We start from the raw sequence: 19,894 nt of genomic DNA on the forward strand, positions 1-19,894 counted from the left end.
GGACATTTGTGAAAAGAATTTAAAAGCGGAGATTAAATAATATTGATCTGTAAATATTAATTAAGAAACCCCAAAAATACGTGTTTATTTTAGTTCGCCTTAGAACACATCATCAACAATAACATTTTTTTTGACTTTGGCCGCCCTAATGTACATGTGTATGGCTTTGAAAATTTTCCAAAATTCCTAACAAATAATGTTCGTCGAAGGTCGTTGCTTCTTAAGCTGCTCAACTTCCAATATCTTAGTTTTCCCCCATTGAGTCCTTGTGTGGTAGGATTAACAAATATCAAATAACATTCTCACTCACCCTTCACCAATGTCAGTATGCCCAATGGCATCACCAGCACGGCCACCATGAGATCGGTTATGGCCAGCGACATTAGAAAATAATTGGTCACATTATGTAGTCGTCGCTCCAGGCAGATGGCCAGACAGACGAGTATATTGCCAGCAGCTGTGGCGAAGACCAAAAACAGTGCTAATAAGCCCCAGTAATTGTTTTCGTGAACTTCACTTGGCTCGAACGGATCACTGATATTTGACATTAACGTCGTCGTCGCCGTCGTCATCGTCGTGCCATCCTGTAATGGCGCAAGCGTTCGCAGAAGAATACCATTCGCAGATGCCACAACCAACTCTGTGGTGTTAAAAGTAATGCTGTTGTTATTGCTATCTGTGCTCCATAAAACGGCGAACCCGGATGCATCATACACTTCTTCGGCGCTATCGCCGATAAATGAGTTTGCGTTCCACAACTGTCCCACATCGCCGCTATCAAATGACGATGCCGGCGCCAGCGCCGACGCCACTGCATCTTGCTCGCCAGAAATGTCATTAATAATGGTATATGAGACATCATCGGCCATGTTATGAGGGTATGTGAGAACGTATGTGCGTGTATGTATGTCAATTTGATATGAAACTTATTTGTTAGTCGATGCTTGATACGCCCACTGGCGCTACATTCAACCTTGGCCTTAATAAATCACTTTCACTTTCACTGCGATGAAACACTTATCGGTTTACGTATTGCTGTTTTTATTTCACTTTTAATCTTTACGTTGTGCGCACTTTCACTACAGCTCACTTTGAATAGTCTGTTGATGTTGCACGTTGGCAGTTTTCAGCTGACTCAAATGTATTTCCTTTGCTTGTGGCGCGTGGGCGGATATTGCATGACGATCGTCCAACGGTGCAGCAGTCTGACGCGGTTGGTAATGGATTTTCTTGTAGTGGTTTTTGCTAGTAATTATTGTTTCTCTTAATATCCTTATGTACTGTTCTATGTTTTTTTTTTTTGTACTCATTTATGCAACTTGTGATTTTTTTTTTATTCTCTGTAGTTTTCGATTTTGTTCACTCTGTTATATTGTGAGCATTTAATTTCCACCAATCTTACCCTGACAATAATCGCAGCGCGAAATCAATATTTTCGTCTTGACATTTCCCGTCGTCAAGGAAATTAGTAGTAGCAGCTGATGCAGCATTTTGTTGCAAGTACGATGGATCTTCAAACTATTTTACGATGTTTCAACGTTATTCACATAGAGGTTTTAGAAATTTTCATTTCTGGCTTTATATGCGTACGAATTTAATTTTTGACCTGTTCATGTTGCATGAAGAATCTGGAATTGAAAAAATATCCACAAATTTTTAAATATAGTCTAGAAAATTGCATTTCATATACATATATATTTAAGACCCATCCACAATGATTATTTTTAATATTCTAACAGAAATCTATAACATTGGGTGAACACGTTATTACACCCATTTGAAAAAAAAAACATAAAAGAATAGACAGTTATAAGAACTTCGGACAGAAGTGGAAATTTGAAATATTCATATATATTAGGCCGGGTCGATTTGTGGGGAGGCAAAAAAATCGCCCATTGCTCTGTGAAAATCATATTCTAGGGATCAAAATAAGAAACTTTGCCGAAGGAACCATACCTCTAAAACGAATTCTTATGTCCCCCAATTTGGGTTGAACTTTTTAGTTTCTTTTCTCATGTAAAGGCCAAAAATGGTGATATTTTGAAATGATTGTATGGGGAACCCCCCAGGGGAGTTCCAGGGGGTGTTCCACTGGCATGAGTGGATCGGCCGTCCAAAGTTAGTGGGGTCGGTCATACATTTGGACTCGATTGGAGGACTCTAAAAGGGTCAAAGTGGGATTTTTCGTGCGATACAAATTGGGGGACATCAGAATTCGTTTTAGAGGTATGGTTCCTTCGGCAAAGTTTCTTATTTTGATCCTTAGAATGCGATTTTCACAGAGCAATGAGCGATTTTTAAATCGACCCGCCCTAATATATATGTAATATATAAAAAAAATATATGTACATATACTCGTATACTCGTATAAGTTGAAACCATTCCAGTATAGAGTTAGAGTTAGAGTTATATCAAAAATACCGATAAAATAATACGAACCAAGCAATTTCATTCATTCTAAAAAACGTTTCGATAAATTTTAAGTTTTAAGAAGCACCCATTAATACGTTCTTCAAAATATCAAGTAAATAGAGGGTGATTTTTTAAGAGCTATAGGAAAGATTTTCAAAAAAACACGTAAAATTCAGCAAAATGCATGACATTTTTATTTAAATTGATATTACAGACCATATAATTTAAATGGTCCACCCGCTTAGTCCAATTTTGGCATACTCTTTCCAATGTTTCGGTCGGTATCTCACATATAAATGCTTTAATGTTGTCTCCCAATGTGTTAATTGAAGCAAGCTGGTCTGAATAGACATGGGCTTTAACATAGCCCCACAAAAACTAATCTAAAGTCGTTATATCGCACGATGTGGGTGGCCAATTGACAGGTCTCGAACGTGAAATAAAATGTTCACCGAACTTGCCTCTCAACAAGTCCAATGTTACGTGTGTTGTGTGGCATGTGGCACCGTCTTGCTGAAACCACATGTCATGCCAGTCAAGCTCTTGCATTTTGGGCAAAAAAAAGTTGGATATCATTTCACGGTAGCGCTCACCATTCACAGTTACGTTACGATTCGCAGCATCTTTGAAGAAGTACGGTCCAATGATACCTCCAGCCCATAAACCGCAACAAATTGTAACCTTTTCTGGATACATTGGTAGCTCTTACAATTCTTCTGGCTGATCTTCTCTCCAAAATCGACAATTCTGCTTATTTACGTACCCATCTTCGGCCAACTTCCCAAGAGCCCATCCACCAAAAATTGTGCGTTGCGGTAGGTCGTTCGTCTTTAATACTTGCACCACCTGTTTTTTGAAAAGCTTCACACCTAAATCCTTTCGCAAAACTCCACGTTGTTGCGTAACAGAGGCACAATTGCTGCGAACGGCGATGAATCGATAATTGATGGTCATCATTATTTTTTATCATTTTTTATAATAAAATTCAATGATTTGCAAGCGTTGCTCGTTTGTAAGACGATTCATGGTTAAATTATTGACCAAACTGAAAATGTTTGACAATGAAACAAAAGACGAAACGTGCGTCAGCTGTTTAAACAAACTGTTTAATAAGATAAAAGCTAAAAAACCACCCGTTATAATACATAACATATTTAGTGAACGGACAGGGAAAGTTCTTAAACAAAAGAAGTTTCTTGGTACATTCTGTTGTAGATACTCTTTAAATTATCTCATGCACTGTTAAAATATTTGACTCCGTAACGCACTCGACTCTTCGACAATCTAGCCTAAAAATAAAATATTTATAAGTTATCTGGTTATAACTACTCCATATACTCGTATGTACTTGTCAGGCTTCTTCGTTCTATTTGATATTGCCGAACAGAGAACCTACTGCTGCAGTCACTGCTACTGTTACATTTTCCGCTAATGAACACTAAAGCTGTTAACAAACACATAAATTTAAACTTTTAAAAAAATTTCAGAGGTGCCTAAAGTAGTTTTAAGTTTAAAAATAACCCGGATACCATATATTCCTAAGTTTTTCATCTACTATTTTTTAGATCCACGACACCCATGCAAAAGTAAATATGCATAATTAAGTTTAAAAATAATATTAAATTACTAATAGATAAAGTAAACGATTTCTAACTTTTTTCACTCTATTTTGACAATGAAATTAATATAGTTGTATAACAATTATCCTTAGTCACCCTGTTCGTAGAGGTTCTGAAAAATGTATCAAATTCTCTATTTTTTACATTTAATTTTGAACGCTGCAATGCCCAACTGGCTTTACCGAACAATGCCCAACAGTCACAGAACTTGGAACTTTGCAGCGTCATCTTTAAAAAACCCATATTAAATGATCCGTTGCAATATGAACATTAGCGCGCTATGAAGATAAGGATCGCTAAAAGCATCTAACTTAAAACGATCAGAATTTCTTACTTCGTTTATGATTTACAGAAAATATTGTTAATTCAATATTAAGCCAATCCTCGTACCTTTTTAGCTATTCAGTTTATATTATATAAGCAATGCGGTTCGCTACCACCAGTTCCATGCCTCACTTCTACACTATTTTCTTTCGATCTTTTGGTATTAATGAAATTTACTTATGATTTGTTTTCTTAGATGTTGTTCCAAAATCATTTATTGACCATTAAAAACTCCATTGCAATTCTATTTTGTGGTATCGCGTCAATTTTTATTATAAGATTCAACTGTCATTTCGAAACCAATCAGTCATTCGTGCAAACAATCTGATTTTAAAAACTCAATATTGGTCTTATCACATAATGTTTTCACCTTCAGATAAATGAAGTCAACCTCTACCATTCGAGATAACTACGTCTCATATAAAAAAGAAAGAGTATGTGGACCAACTACCTTAGCTAAATGATATAGAAAGTGGGATGATACGATGTGACTACTTCGCTGGCTAACTACAATCAACGAGTCGAGATCTCGAATGACTAATGAGGTGCTCCTCACATTCTCAATTATTTTCTGCGCTGTATGAGTAGAGGCACCGTCATAATTCTAACTCCTCTAGTTTCGATGTCTAGAACTCCTTCAACATAGTTCAGTACTGTTCGCCAATGGCGATTAACGGGTTTCAATTGTCATTATCAAACAAGTTCAGGCACAGTAATTTACGGTTGCCCAAATAGGATATTTGGTTTGCTTATAAGTATGTGGAGAGGGGGGAAATGCGCACTGTCGTTCATAATAAATTTCTCAAAGTAATTAGACATTGTACGCCACATAGGATTAGTAGTCGGCTAACAGTAGCTGTTGAAGCATCTAAATTTTTGTGCGGGAATATCTTCAAGTTCTTGATCGAAATTCTTTGTGAATACCATCAAATAAATTGCCCGGTTTCCTGTTAATGATGTCTCTTCTTCGACTTAGTAAATACTTATTTAAAGAATTAAAAAAAAAACAAATTCTTAATTAACCGACACAGTCGACCCGGCGCTGCAAAGAATTCTTGAAGAAATAAGGTAACCGAACAACCGAACAAGAAAGCAGCTGTAAAGCTGCGAAAATCTTGCAGGAAACCTATTCAGCTTTTGATCCAGCGGCCGAGACAAGTCTATTTTCGGTACAGCCATCAGATCCGTCTTCAATTTTTCCTTTGCTTCCTTTCCTTCTCCGTAGTGGTTTTTTGACTCAATGAAACAGACCTCAACTCAAATCGGTTGACTTAAAGTGTCACCAGGTGACTGATTGTGAGGGCAGCCATTTGATCAAGGGATATATTGTAAATAATTTATTTATAATTCACTTTAGTAGACTTAGATTTAAGAATATATAATGGTACAATATGTAGATACGAGGTGGGTTCAAAAAGTATTGCGAATTTGGGGTTTGTTTTTCAAAAATTATTTATTTGTTCATTAAGATTTATTTTGTCCCCTTCAAAGTAGTGCCCCATGAAATATTATGCACTTGTGCCAACGTTTTTTCGAATCTTCTTGTGTGGTTTTTGGCCAAAAAGTCACGCACAAGCAACGATGTGTGAGCAAGGGCATTATCGTGATGCAAGAGCCAATTTTTGTTCCTCCACAAATCCGGGAGTTTCTGGCGGAATGCTTCGCGCAATTTACACATAACGTGCAGGTAATATTCCTTATTGACCGTTTTACACTATGGTAAGAACTCATGATGCACAACGCCATTGCAATCGAAGAAAACGGTAAGCACAACTTTTACATTCGACCGAGCTTGGCGCGCTTTTTTCGGTCTTGGTTCGTGCGACAGCTTCCATTGAGATTATTGAGCTTTGGTTTCTACGTCATAACCATAAACCCAGGATTCCGTTATGATCCTCTGGAGCAAATTTGGGTCGTCGCGGACAGAGTCCAACATCTCATTAGCAATGTTCATGCGATGCTGCTTTTGGTCGAAATTGAGCAGTTTTGGTACGAATTTTGCGGTTTTTCGTTGCAGTTTCAGTCACTTAGTTTTGAGGTTTAATTGATTTAGTTTCACATACTAACTTTGGCGAATTAATATTTATGACCGGTCGATTCAAGCCCAATGGTGTATGTACAGGGTCCGGCACTCGAAGTAAACCAAATTAAAAAGGGCGTAAATTTAGTTTGGAAAAATACTTTTATTCAATTCAAAGTAAAAAATATGTGAAAATAATACAAAATTAAGAATCAATTTACTTTTGCTCGATATGACCACCTTTTGCCTTAACTATAAACTTGAGACTGTCCAGAAACGAATCGCCAGCTGCCCGGATGGGACTTGTAAGTAGTTTGGCCCTTTCGCGGGCAATGGCTTTTTTCAGCGCCTCGAGACCGGTGAATCTTTTAGTTCGAACTTTGCTCTCCAAAATGGTTCAAAGAGAATAATCCATCGGATTCCCGTCTGGTGAATTTGAGAGCCATTGTGTGGCCGCTCACTGTGGTTACAGTGGCCCGAACCATTATTTGTGGCGAGTGCTACCTCCTGGTGGCCAATCGATAACTAAAATTCTCGTATGAATGGTCGGTCAAATAAACCTTATCGTTTTGGGAGTTTACGAATTGCTCAATTTCAAAAATTTTCTTGTTAGTAAACACAATGTTCTGAAATTGACCGCTTTCGGTCAAGCGAAGCAACTCCTTCGCTCTCTCAAGTCTGACTTGTTGCTAATTTGGTACGAGATCATGCGCCTTTTCTATCTTGTAAGGATTGACTTTGAGATAATTTTTCAGTATGCACGGACGCTACGGTCAGATATATTCAGTTCTTTCGCCATTTGATTGCCACTTCATCGGGGATTTGAAGCATTTCACGTGTCGTTGCAATCTTTTGATGACCATATCCATGACGTTCGCGGTGCTACCAGTATAATTGTAACGATTAATGGTGCGATAAACAAAAACTTTGTCTACTTTAAGGTGCTCGAGCTCAGGAACAATCGCTGATTGTGATTTTCCAGCCAAATATGACGCAATCACCCGTGCATCAGCAGCGCAAGCGGTCTGAAGTTGGTTACACTTCGAGTGCCGGACCCTGCATAAAAACGTAGACAATTTCTTCAGAAAAGCATCTTGAAAACTCCAGCGCGACGTCAACGTTTTTTATATAGTTAGTCGTAGATGGTTTGTGTGTAGCACACACTGACAGTCTTTGGCCGGATATAAATTCGGGCAGTTCCGCTAACGTAGAACGTCGAGGCTATTGAGGCAACGAAGGTTTAATGTTTAGTTTGGCTACGCATTGTTATGAATATATTCTGGAATGGAAAGAGCTCAGGTTGCCAAAGACTGATCTATTCAAATTGTAATGTTCGGTCCACCATAGCTTAAGTGGGTATGGCACATCCAAAATTTTTTATAGTTCAACCGATATCAATCTGAGTCTTACCTACCATTTACGTCAGGAATAAAGGGTCCGGCACTCGAAGTGTAACCAATTAAAAAGGCCATAAATTTAGTTTGGAAAATTACTTTTATTCAATTGAAAGTAAAAAATGTGTGAAAATAATACCAAATTAAGAATCAATTTTTGCTCGATATGACCACACTTTGCCATTACTAAGGCCTTAAGATGGCCCAGAAACGAATCGCAAGCTGCCGGAATGTGACTTGTAGGTATTTTGGCCTACTCACGGACTATGGTTTTTTTCAGCGCCTCGAGACTGGTAAATCTTTTAGTTCGGACCTTTCTCTTCAAAATGGTCCAAAGAGAATAATCCATCGGATTCGCGTCTGGTGAATTTGAGAGCCATTGTGGGAACGTTATGACGTTCGGAACGTTGTTTTTTAGCCATTCGTGGCTCACTTGAGTTTTGTTAGATGGTTCCGAGTCTTTTTGAAACGTCCATGGACTGCCTCCGAAATGTTTGTCTGCCCACGGCTTCAAAGTAACCTCCAGACTACTTTCACGATAATATTTCGCATTTACCTTGACCCCAGGCTCGATGAAAATAATTAGAGAGCGCCCATCTACGGTGGCCAATCGATGTCTCGTATGAACGATTTACGAATTGCTCAATTGGAAAAATTTTCTCGTCAGAAAATACAATGTTTGGAAATTTACCGTTTTCGGTCAAGCGCAGCAACTTCTTCGCTCTCTCTAGTCTGACTTGTTGCTGCTTTGGTGTGAAGTAATGCACCTTTTGGATCTTGTACGACTTGACTTTGAGATCATTGTTCAGTATGCGGCAGAGGCTACGGTCAGATATTCTTTCGCCATTTGATTGGCACTTCGTCGGGAATTTCGTTCAAGTCGCTTCTTCACTATTTGAACCATTTCATGTGACGTTGCAGTATTTTGCCTCTGTGAAGTTTCACTTTATATAATATATATACACATAATTGGCACGTACAACCTTTTTGGGTGTTTGGCCAAGCTCTTCCTTCTATTTGTGGCGCGCGTCTTGATGTTGCTCCACAAATGGAGGAACCTACAGTTTCAAACTGAATCCGGCAGATATTTTTTATGAGAAGGTTTTTCGTGGCAGAAATACACTTGAAGGTTTGACGTTGCCTGCCGAGGGGCGACCGCTATTAGAAACCACTTTTTTCTTCATTTTGGTGTTTCACCGAGATTCGAATCTACGTTCTCTCTGAATTCCGAATGGTAGTAACGGACCAATCCATTCGACTACGGCAGCCGCACGCATTTATTCTCGGCAAAATGCTTCCGCGCGCTTATAAGAAATATTCTGGACTGTCATTTAGTTAACTAAAGGCCCGGCCATTAGCTCGAGCAGTCTGAAGTTGGTTACACTTCGAGTGCCGAACCCTGTATTTCGTTCCATTTTCATTTCGCTCGCTGTTTCTCTGCCGGTATACTTCTGTTAGCGTTCGTTCACATAAATCGTAAATCAGATTTTATCAAAATCGGGTAATATTTAGTATTTCCGCCCCCTGAAAGCCAGGCGTGATAGTGAGCCAATATCTACTAAATTGAATTCTTTTTTCTTCGTATATGAAAAATTTCGGCGTAATTGGAGCACGCTTCCTAATCCTAACCACAACAATATATGGGACGTCACCTTGTACGTATAAAAATTCAAGGTATTCTATGTATAAAAAATTGTTATGGACAGAGAAATGTCCAAGTATAGTTATTTAAGAGTGTACGATAACAGATTTAATATACGAGTATAAGTATATACACACACATATGAAGATGTACACACAAGCTAGAGATGTTTACAAGTAAAGTTTCTAACACCAATTTGTCAAAAGTTGTGCAATGCCGTTGCTGTCAACTTCACCTCAAAGTACTTAGTAAATAGTCTATGCGCTGCTGCCGCTCCTACTGTCCTCCTCTTGTGCACTTCAACCTAGCTCACTTCTTCATATGATTCCCCATTTGACCATTTATCAAAAACTAGAGCAAAAGCCGTAGCTGAATGAGCGACAGACGATTATAGGGTTACAAAAGAGGGGAAACTAGAGCAGTAAGTGCCCAGCGTTAGAGAGATTCTCGTATAGAGGAGCATAAACAAACTCGCAAGTGGCAATATGACATAGTAACAGTATCATCAACGGCAGTAACAACAATAACAAAATCATTTCTTTTTTTTTTTTTTTGTTCTGGTGCTTGACAGCAAAATGCGTCAAAGCGACGCATTTTCGTATTAAGTTTAAGCCAATGGCATTAGCTTTGGTGCAAAGTCGAAAAGGTTAGGCGAATTGGCTAAATGACATGAGGGACAAATTGCAAACCATCCAATTGGGGACTGATGAGTGAGAAGGGAGTGAGTCAGTGCAGGCAAATGGCGCCATAAACAACAAATTTCACGTTAAACAGTTAGGGCATACAACTTAATGACTCTATTGGGATTAATATGTATGACTAATGATGTTCCACTTTACTAGAGCTGGACGGTGTTCATTCGATTTGGCTCTTTGGTTTTTCGGTTGCTTGATTCAGTGGGTATTAATAACCAAGTTATCTGTTTATTTCGGTAGAAATTTGTATTCTCGGAAATTTGCAGGTGGTAAGTACGTGGCTACATGAGTTGGGAGCATTGGACATGATAAGCCAAAAGGACATCAAATTTTTACATGATGAAGAGATAATCGAAACCCAAATATATATAAGAGCATACCATATATATGCATGTAGAAGTGATTGTGTAAGTGCTAGAGATGTTGGTCCCGTGATTCCGGAGTAAAAATTAAAAAATTAAACGGGAATTCAAATCAACTAAACTTGGAAATATTGATACTCGGAGCGAATCGCGTGACTAGTTGATGTGAATATCGAAATAATTAATACAATGTTTCATTTATATTGTAAGAAAGACTTGGAAGACAATTTGATGTAATAGCTGATACGAATCCGGAAGTATATATAAATTTTTCAAGTTAAATTGTAGAAAAGATGTGGAATAGGACATGATAAACAAAATGCACAACAAATGTTTAAGTGATGGAGAACTGAACGATAACAACATGTGAATGCATGTACAAGTACTATTTCGTTTGGTATTGTTGCCAAACGTTTCGCGAATGTTCCTTTTTGTAGGCATTCGGGATGTCAGTGCCACCGTATTGGGATTAATTAAAACAAAAAGTTGCTGAAATTTAAATAATAATAAAATAATTTATATGAACTTTCTTCTAATTAAACTGAAAACAATTTGAAATCGTTCATATACTTTAACGTGGAAATTATTAATAAATTAAGCCATCAACTCATATCGGGATTTTCGGGACTGTCATTCTTATTAGATACATAGTCTTATAACTCCCAAGTAACACCTATAAAATACGGGACTGCCATCCCTATTACATACACAATCATGTAGCGCACAATTAACAACTCTTAATACCGGGATTTTCGGGATTGACCTTCCTAATAAATGTACATATTGGCTCTATCTCCATTCGGCACTAACTTCATTTTTCGCACGTGTTTGGTATAGCTTTTCCTCCACTTTGCCTTTGGAGTTTTCAGGTTTTCCGCATCAATAGAAGTACCAACAGTTTTGTGCCAACTCCGAATGATATAGGGTGGGCCATGTAAAATTTGCCTTTTGAATCGGCTTTATAAAAACACTAATCAATATTTTCTCAAACTTTTTTTTTATTGAAGTGAAAACTTCTTTAGAATCGTTGGGAGTGATTTGAGACTCGATGAAACGAAAAAGCGACACTCTTGGCTACGAAGCGTTATATGTTGATATACGTATATGTGTGTCATGCTAGTATAATGAGTATTGTAGTACGTATACTACACTGCCTATTACTTGCTTTGGTGTTTAGTTCAAGCGTCATAGTCATGTATGTTTGTATGCATGCTAGTACGTATGTGTGCGCGCCTGCGTATTACAAGCCACGGTGAGCGAGAAGGCATTATATATACCTATACTACACTACCTAATACTTGCTTAGACCAAGCGTCCTACGAATGTTTGTGTGTATGTTAGTACGTCTGTGTAATATACGCGTTACGACGCTCTTAATAGCAACCGCGTGTGCTGTATTGCGTCCGTATTTTTATATTCGTAAATATTTTAATTTTTAAATATTTACCGCAGTTATGCCGAAAAATAATGCAGAAAAGGGTCGTGCATATCAACAGAAAAAAAAAAACCAAAAGAAAATAAAACTAAAAGAAAATAAAATATGAACTTTATAGCAATATTATAATGAGCCTATAAATATCCCACTCCTAATGCTGCTTTCGTCTCATTCTCTCTCAGTTTGTTTTACGGAAGGTTTCACTTCTATCGCGTCTAACCGTTAGACTGGTATTTTTTTTTAAAGATTGAACATTGTCATTTATGAATGAAAAATAATATCGTTCAAATGACTGCCACGACTGGCTTTACAGTATGCCATTGTACAGTGTAGATTTTCTGAGCCCCAAATCCGACAATTTTGCTTATTGATGTAGCCACCGATGTGAACATCAGAAAAGAAGAAGACTCACCACTTTAGAAATAGGTTTTCAATAATTCCCAATTTTGTTCAAGCATATAGCGTCCCATTTCGTAAATGTCAAACCTTTGAGTAAATTTTGAACACATTTGGCATGTCATTTGTGTTACCATTCTCAAAAAAATAGGTGGTTCAAAAAGCAAACGCTATATGGCCCACCCTGTAGATGCCTGCCCGGGGGCCAGAGCTATTTGAAAAAACTTGTTCTATCTTTGATATTCCCTGTCTGCATTGGGCTTCGAATCACCAACCACTAAATGGTGGACACGCATACAACTACTCTTCAACAGCGGCTCACTTCTTATTATTCAGCACATTTCCAATTCAGTGAAGATGAATACTGAAAGTAAACAATGAAATTTATTGCATCCAAAAGTCACTCTGTTTCTGTTGAGTTATGCTTATATTACTTATTTGCAATAAATAAGGAAATTAATGACTATGTCTTATAGTAGCCAATTTCGAGCATCAAATTAGGGAAAAGCAAAACAAATTTATAAAATGCGATTTATTGTTTGATACAAATCACGACTAAGTGAATGGATTGTTAGTGCTCTATGTATTAATTATAATTTAATCTGTATATCCTAATCTAGTGCGCTAACTACATACATACGTTTGTGTGGACAAACTACCTGAATTTGTATCAATTAACTGCACCATTCATCAGCAGACATGACACAAAAATCTACATTGTTAAAAGATATTCATGCTGAGTAAATAAATTCATTTTACCCAAAATCAATTAGTACACTCGTACTGCATAAACAGTGCCATTCAAGGCGACTCGTTTTCACTGTTATACCTTACTAGTTACGTATGCGCATGTTCATTTATCAATTTTGTTGTTAACATCCCCTTGCAGCGATTTTTTTACCTTGTTAGAGTACCAGTAAATAGCGTCCCTCAATGGAGCTTTCAATGCGCCCCACAAAGTTGTCGGTCCGTTTGATCAACAAGTACTTAGGTGCTGGTGTAGGATAGTCATCTACCACCCTTTACACAAATCACTACATATTATAAAACAAAGTCGCTTTTTCTGTCCCTATGTCCCCTTATACGCTTAAATCTTTAAAACTACGCAACGGATTTTGATGCGGTTTCTTTTTAAAGATAGATTGATTGAAGAGGAAGGTTTATATCTATATAATGTGAAGAAATATATAAAGGGGGCGTGGCAATCGGTCAAAATGTGGCAAAAAAACATAATTTTTTTGTTTTCACGGCCATAAATCATAAACGAATCAACCAATTAAATTGAAACTTTCTTGAAGTTTAACTTTGAAATATTTACTTTCGTTCTGCATCAAAAAAAATAATTAATTTATTTGTTATTTAACCAAAATTGTTTAAACAAAAGCAGCTCTTTTTCCAAAAAAAGCTGTTTGTGTGTGTGTTCGCTGTCAACCGAATGAAGCAACAGGCGTTAAGCGATAATCTCACCACACCTCATTAATGTTGAATTACATCGTATGGTGACGTATGTATGTATGTATTTACGAATCGCTCGCATTATTTCATTTCGGACATATGTGCATACATATGTATCTATGTATGTACTGAATTCCATGTAATTATATGTACATACATACAATTTTACAGCGAAATAAAACGCTATTTTCAGGTTCTATATTAATAAATCGCACATAATTAATAGGTCTATTTATAAGTTCGTGCGGTTTTACAACAGATGGCGTAACTTGATTATTATTCCATCGATCCACATTTCCAAACATTCATTGGAGAGCTACTGTCGTAAGGCACAAACGTCAGTATAAGTTTTTTATTTGAAGCGTAAACAACAATATTTTTACCACACTTGAAAATGTCGAATTTCGTGCCAAATAATGTGTTTTTGCGGGGAATTCTTCTTCATTATTTTAATATGAAGAAAAAAGCAGCCGAAAGTCATCGTATCTTGGTGGAAGTTTATGGTGAGCATGCTCTATCTGAGCGAACGTGCCAGAAGTGGTTTGCACGCTTTAAAAGTGGTGATTTTGGCTTGGAAGACGAAGAACGCGAGGGTGCGCCGCCAAAGTTCATGGATACCGAATTGGAGGAATTGCTCGATCAAGATCCGGCTCAAACGCAAGAAGAGGTTGCAAAAACTTTGGGAGTTGATCAATCAACCATTTCCAAACGTTTAAAAGCCATGGGAATGATCCGAAAGGTAGGCCATTGGGTGCCGTATGAATTGAAGCCAAGAGACGTTGAACGCCGTTTTATGGCATGCGAACAACTGCTTCAACGGCACAAAAGAAAGGGTTTTTTGCATCGAATTGTGACTGGCGATGAAAAGTGGGTCCATTACGACAATCCAAAACGTCGGGCAACGTATGGATACCCTGGCCATGCTTCAACATCGACGTCGGAGCAGAATATTCATGGCCTGAAGGTTATGCTGTGTATCTGGTGGGACCAGCTGGGTGTTGTGTATTATGAGCTACTGAAACCGAATGAAACGATTACGGGGGATGTCTACCGACGACAATTGATGCGTTTGAGCCGAGCACTGCGAGAAAAACGGCCGCAATACGCCGATAGACACGACAAAGTTATTTTGCAACATGACAATGCTCGGCCACATGTTGCACAAGTGGTCAAAACATACTTAGAAACGCTCAAATGGGATGTCCTACCCCACCCGCCGTATAGTCCAGACCTTGCGCCATCCGATTACTATCTCTTCCGATCGATGCAACATGGCCTGGCTGACCAGCACTTCCGTAATTACGATGAAGTCAAAAAATGGATCGATTCGTGGATTGCGGCAAAACCGACCGAATTTTTCACAAAGGGAATCCGTGAATTGCCAGAAAGATGGGAAAAAGTAGTAGTAAGCGATGGACAATATTTTGAATATTAAATTTGTAACCATTTTACGTCAATAAAGTTTCAAATTTCGAAAAAAAGCCGCACGAACTTATTCATAGTCCTATTAAAATACAGTTTTTGAATAGTTTTTATTGATTCGGAGAGCGTTTAGTTTGCTATCAATTCCATACAATAACATTTTTTGTCATTTACTTTTTACGACAACTAATAGCTTATTTTCGAAGCGATTTCAACAAATGGGTACAACATTAATCCTTATCCAATTAAAAACCTTAAATACATTGTTGTTTTCATATAGATCTATGTACAGTATAATCTCGATAATTCGGACAATTAAATACCAGAGGTTGTCCGAAATATCGAAGTTTCCGGATTATCGAGTGGGTAAAAAATTTAATAGAAATCAGTAGATCAGTAATTAAATGAAATAAAATTTTATTTAATCTTAAGTTGATTAATATTTAATGAGTTATATGTACATATATTAGTTTTTATTCGGCCGTAAAATAATTCAATATATTCGTTTGCCGCAATTTTTTTTCATTTCTCTTTCTGAATGCAATATCTCTGAGACTCACAAGTTTTAAAATGTCTCCGGATGAAAATTCCTGTTCCTCTGCATATTTAATACAACTATCAAATGCGACAATAGCTTGAGAGTGCGAAGTTTTAGGATCTTGACTTTCATTTTCGTCAAGACTGCTGTTCTCGTTATCTTCTTTCTCAATCTCGTTGATATCGAAATCAGTGTCGTCATTCAACCACTCAGTAATCTCGTTATCATTATATACATCAGGGGATATTTCAGCAAGAAGATCAATTATTTTAGTTGAGCTGCTGGGCTGTAGCATCGCAAGAGGCAAATCATCATCTGAGTCCCATTCTTCGTCATAAAGAATTTTGTTAAAACATTTTCTGAGCACGCGTTCATCCACATTTTTCCAAGCATTAGACGATAAAAAAGCCACATCTTTTATTGTAAAGTTTTTTAAAGATTCCGGAAGATTGCTCGTTGGGCTGGACAAAAGTAGAGACAAAAAACTCTTCCGATAGTTTGTCTTTAAAATTCGGATAGCATTTTGGTCCATTGGCTGTATAAGAGCCGTGCAGTTTGGTGGCAAAAACATAACATATATGTCCTTATCGACATCCGACAATGATTGGGGATGGCAAGTTGCATTGTTTAGCAGTAAAATGGCTTTGGCTGGTAAATTCTTTTCCTTTAAGTAACGCTTTACTCCTTTAACGAATGAGTTTTTAAACCAATTTTTAAAAATTTGCTCTGTCATCCAAGCATTTTTGGTATGGGAGTACCCAAGCGGAAGGTTTACTTTTTTAAGCGCTCGGGGGTTTTTGGCTTTCCCTATCATGAACAATGTAAGTTTATGTTCTCCGGTTGCATTACAGCAAACTAGAAGTGTTACTCTTTCTTTTCCAAATTTGCGCCCGGGTGCGGATATTTCATTATGCAATGCAAGGGTTTTTTCTGGAAGTTTTCTCCAAAACAAAGCAGTCTCATCTGCATTATAAACCTGATCATACGTAATGCCCATTTCTGCAATTTTCTTTCGCAAGTTTTCAATAAAGGGTTGCACAGCAGTAGAATCATTGGAAAGTTTTTCGCCAGATATTTTTAAGAATTTAATTCCATATCGGGAGCGAAAATTACTACACCAACCATTACTAGCCACAAATTCCACACTTTGTCTGTAAATTTGGGAACAGAAATGTTTGGCCTTTTCTTTGATGATTTCCGAGGAAATCGGTGCATTGTTTCGTCTTGCGTTTACAAACCATTTATACAAGTGGTCTTCCATCTTTTCAAACTCCGCAGGTCGCATAGTTTTACGCTTATGTTAATGTTTGAAATTAGCTACTGAACTACACGTTACGCAAATATGCTTATGAATATGAACTAGGAGGCTGACGAGCACATAAACGCACTATTCACGCAAAGTAGTTAACAGGGAAGTCCGCTTTATAAATAAATAAAAAATAACGGAATTCCTTTTTATTTCAGCATATTCACTGGAAAATAAAGAAGTGTCCGAATTTTAGAGGTACATGAATACGTGGTGTCCGGATTACAGAGACTTCAATAGAAAACGTTTTGTTGTCCGGATTACCGCGCTGTCCGAATTATCAAGTGTCCGAATTACCAAGATTAGACTGTATATGGCTCTTTACAGCATATAATTAAAAACAATATTTTTCAAGATATTACAACAGTAATTAGTAATTGAGAACTACCGGAAAAATTGCGTTAGCTGTTGCGTCATCCGGCATTGCCGCTACTCTTTTGGAAAGAGGCCGAACCACACACTCTACAATGAAGCACCCGCTGAAAATCGCCACCGATGATGATAACAGCGTCTGTAGTGTTTCTAGACAGAGCAATACAGGAAAATTGATGCGTGACTGCTCATTAATAGTCTGGGACGAAGCTATCATGTCAAACAAGACGTCTGTGGAAGCACTAGATAGGACAATGCGCGATTTGCGCAACAAAAATGCACCTATGGGTGGGTGTACAATTCTGTTCTCAGGAGATTTCCGTCAAATCCTACCAGTTGTGACTCGAGGAACACGTGCTGACGAAATAAATGCTTCGCTAAAAAGATCCCACCTTTAGTCGTATGTCAATAAATTAGAGCTTAAAACTAATATGAGGATTTCGTCATCTTCACGTGAGAACAGGCTATTTCCAGAGATGCTGCTAAAAGTTGGCAATGGAGAATTAACACAAAGTGAGGGAAGGATTAACCTAGAAAAGCTTTGTGTTTTGATAGACAACATCCAAGAGTTAGTCAACAATGTCTATCCAGACATTGATAACATAAGTTATAAGGCAATATCTTGGTTTAAAGAAAGAGCTATTCTGTCACCAACTAACGAACAAGTCGATAAAGTAAATAACTTGATTGTTTCAAAGATTGATGCGCCGACGAAAATATACTACTCGGTCGATACTTATCTCGATTTGGAAGAAGCTGTTCAATTTCCTACAGAATTTCTAAATTCTTTCAAACCGTCTGGACTCCCTCCTCACAAAATGGAGCTGAAAATAGGTTGTCCTGTTATTTTATTAAGAAACCTAAGTCCACCTAAACTTTGCAATGGCACGCGTTTGCTGGTAAAATCACTGAAAACTTTCATAATAGAGTGCACAATACTCACAGGATGTGGTACCGGAGAAGATGTATTGATTCCCCGAATCCCTCTGATACCATCGGATCTACCATTCCAATTTAAACGCTTACAATTTCCGGTAAAGACATCTTTTGCAATGACCATTAATAAATCTCAGGGTCAAACCTTCAACGTTGCAGGCTTAGATTTGAGTGTTGACTGTTTTCACATGGCCAACTGTATGTCGCTCTTTCAAGAGTAACCTCTAGAGAAAACATGTTTGTATTGTCTAATGACAAGAAGGCTATGAACGTTGTATATAAAGACATTCTGTAATATAGTAATTGTTGTAAAAATAAAATAAATACATATGTAAAAATGCAAAAAGTTAATATGCAAAAATGTAGGGTATGAATTTAGATATCCCAAAGATAGCAGGAAATCTTCATGCTATAAAGAAAGGGGAATTGTTTTACTCCAAATTTAACGCGTGCGAGCTACGGGCAATAATGAATAAGCCAAAACTATTGGATCGATTTTAATCATTTTTTCAGTGAGTGACATAGGGTATATATTTTATACCCGCGCAAAGCCGGGCGGGTTGCTAGTTATTAATAAATTAAGCCATCAACTCATATCGGGATTTTCGGGACTGTCATTCTTATTAGATACATAGTCTTATAACTCCCAAGTAACACCTATAAAATACGCGACTGCCTTCCCTATTACATACACAATCATGTAGTGCACAATTAACAACTCTTAATACCGGGATTTTCGGGATTGACCTTCCTAATAAATGTACATATTGGCTCTATCTCCATTCGGCACTAACTTCATTTATCGCACGTGTTTGGTATAGCTTTTCCTCCACTTTGCCTTTGGAGTTTTCAGGTTTTCCGCATCAATAGAAGTACCAACAGTTTTGTGCCAACTCCGAATGATAGATGCCTGCCCGGGGTCCAGAGCTATTTGAAAAAACTTGTTCTATCTTTGATATTCCCTGTCTGCATTGGGCTTCGAATCACCAACCACTAAATGGTGGACACGCATACAACTACTCTTCAACAGCGGCTCACTTCTTATTATTCAGCACATTTCCAATTCAGTGAAGATGAATACTGAAAGTAAACGATGAAATTTATTGCATCCAAAAGTCACTCTGTTTCTGTTGAATTATGCTTATATTACTCATTTGCAATAAATACGAATATTAATGACTGTGTCTTTTAGTAGCCAATTTCGAGCATCAAATTAGGGGAAAGCAAAACAAATTTATAAAATGCGATTTATTGTTTGATACAAATCACGACTAAGTGAATGGATTGTTAGTGCTCTATGTATTAATTATAATTTAATCTGTATATCTTAATCTAGTGCGCTAACTACATACATACGTTTGTGTGGACAAACTACCTGAATTTGTATCAATTAACTGCACCATTCATCAGCAGACATGACACAAAAATCTACATTGTTAAAAGATATTCATGCTGAGTAAATAAATTCATTTTACCCAAAATCAATTAGTACACTCGTACTGCATAAACAGTGCCATTCAAGGCGACTCGTTTTCACTGTTATACCTTACTAGTTACGTATGCGCA

General features: G+C 37.5%; 1 protein-coding gene across 1 annotated transcript; it reads right to left on the reverse strand.

The window, feature by feature from the left end:
- Positions 1-271: 271 nt before the first annotated feature.
- LOC128857350 (dopamine D2-like receptor) lies at positions 272-1,622 on the reverse strand. Its single transcript, XM_054093072.1, has one exon. It carries the CDS (start codon positions 867-869, stop codon positions 303-305), a length of 567 nt encoding a protein of 188 aa, XP_053949047.1. The 5' UTR covers positions 870-1,622; the 3' UTR covers positions 272-302.
- Between the last annotated feature and the right edge of the window lie 18,272 nt (positions 1,623-19,894).

Source organism: Anastrepha ludens, chromosome 2 (assembly GCF_028408465.1).
Source record: "Anastrepha ludens isolate Willacy chromosome 2, idAnaLude1.1, whole genome shotgun sequence".
NCBI lineage: Eukaryota > Metazoa > Arthropoda > Insecta > Diptera > Tephritidae > Anastrepha > Anastrepha ludens.

What these genes read in the sequence shown, in the direction of transcription:
- LOC128857350 (XM_054093072.1), bottom strand. Translation starts at nt 869, where the DNA reads ATGGCCGATGATGTCTCATATACCATTATTAATGACATTTCTGGCGAG.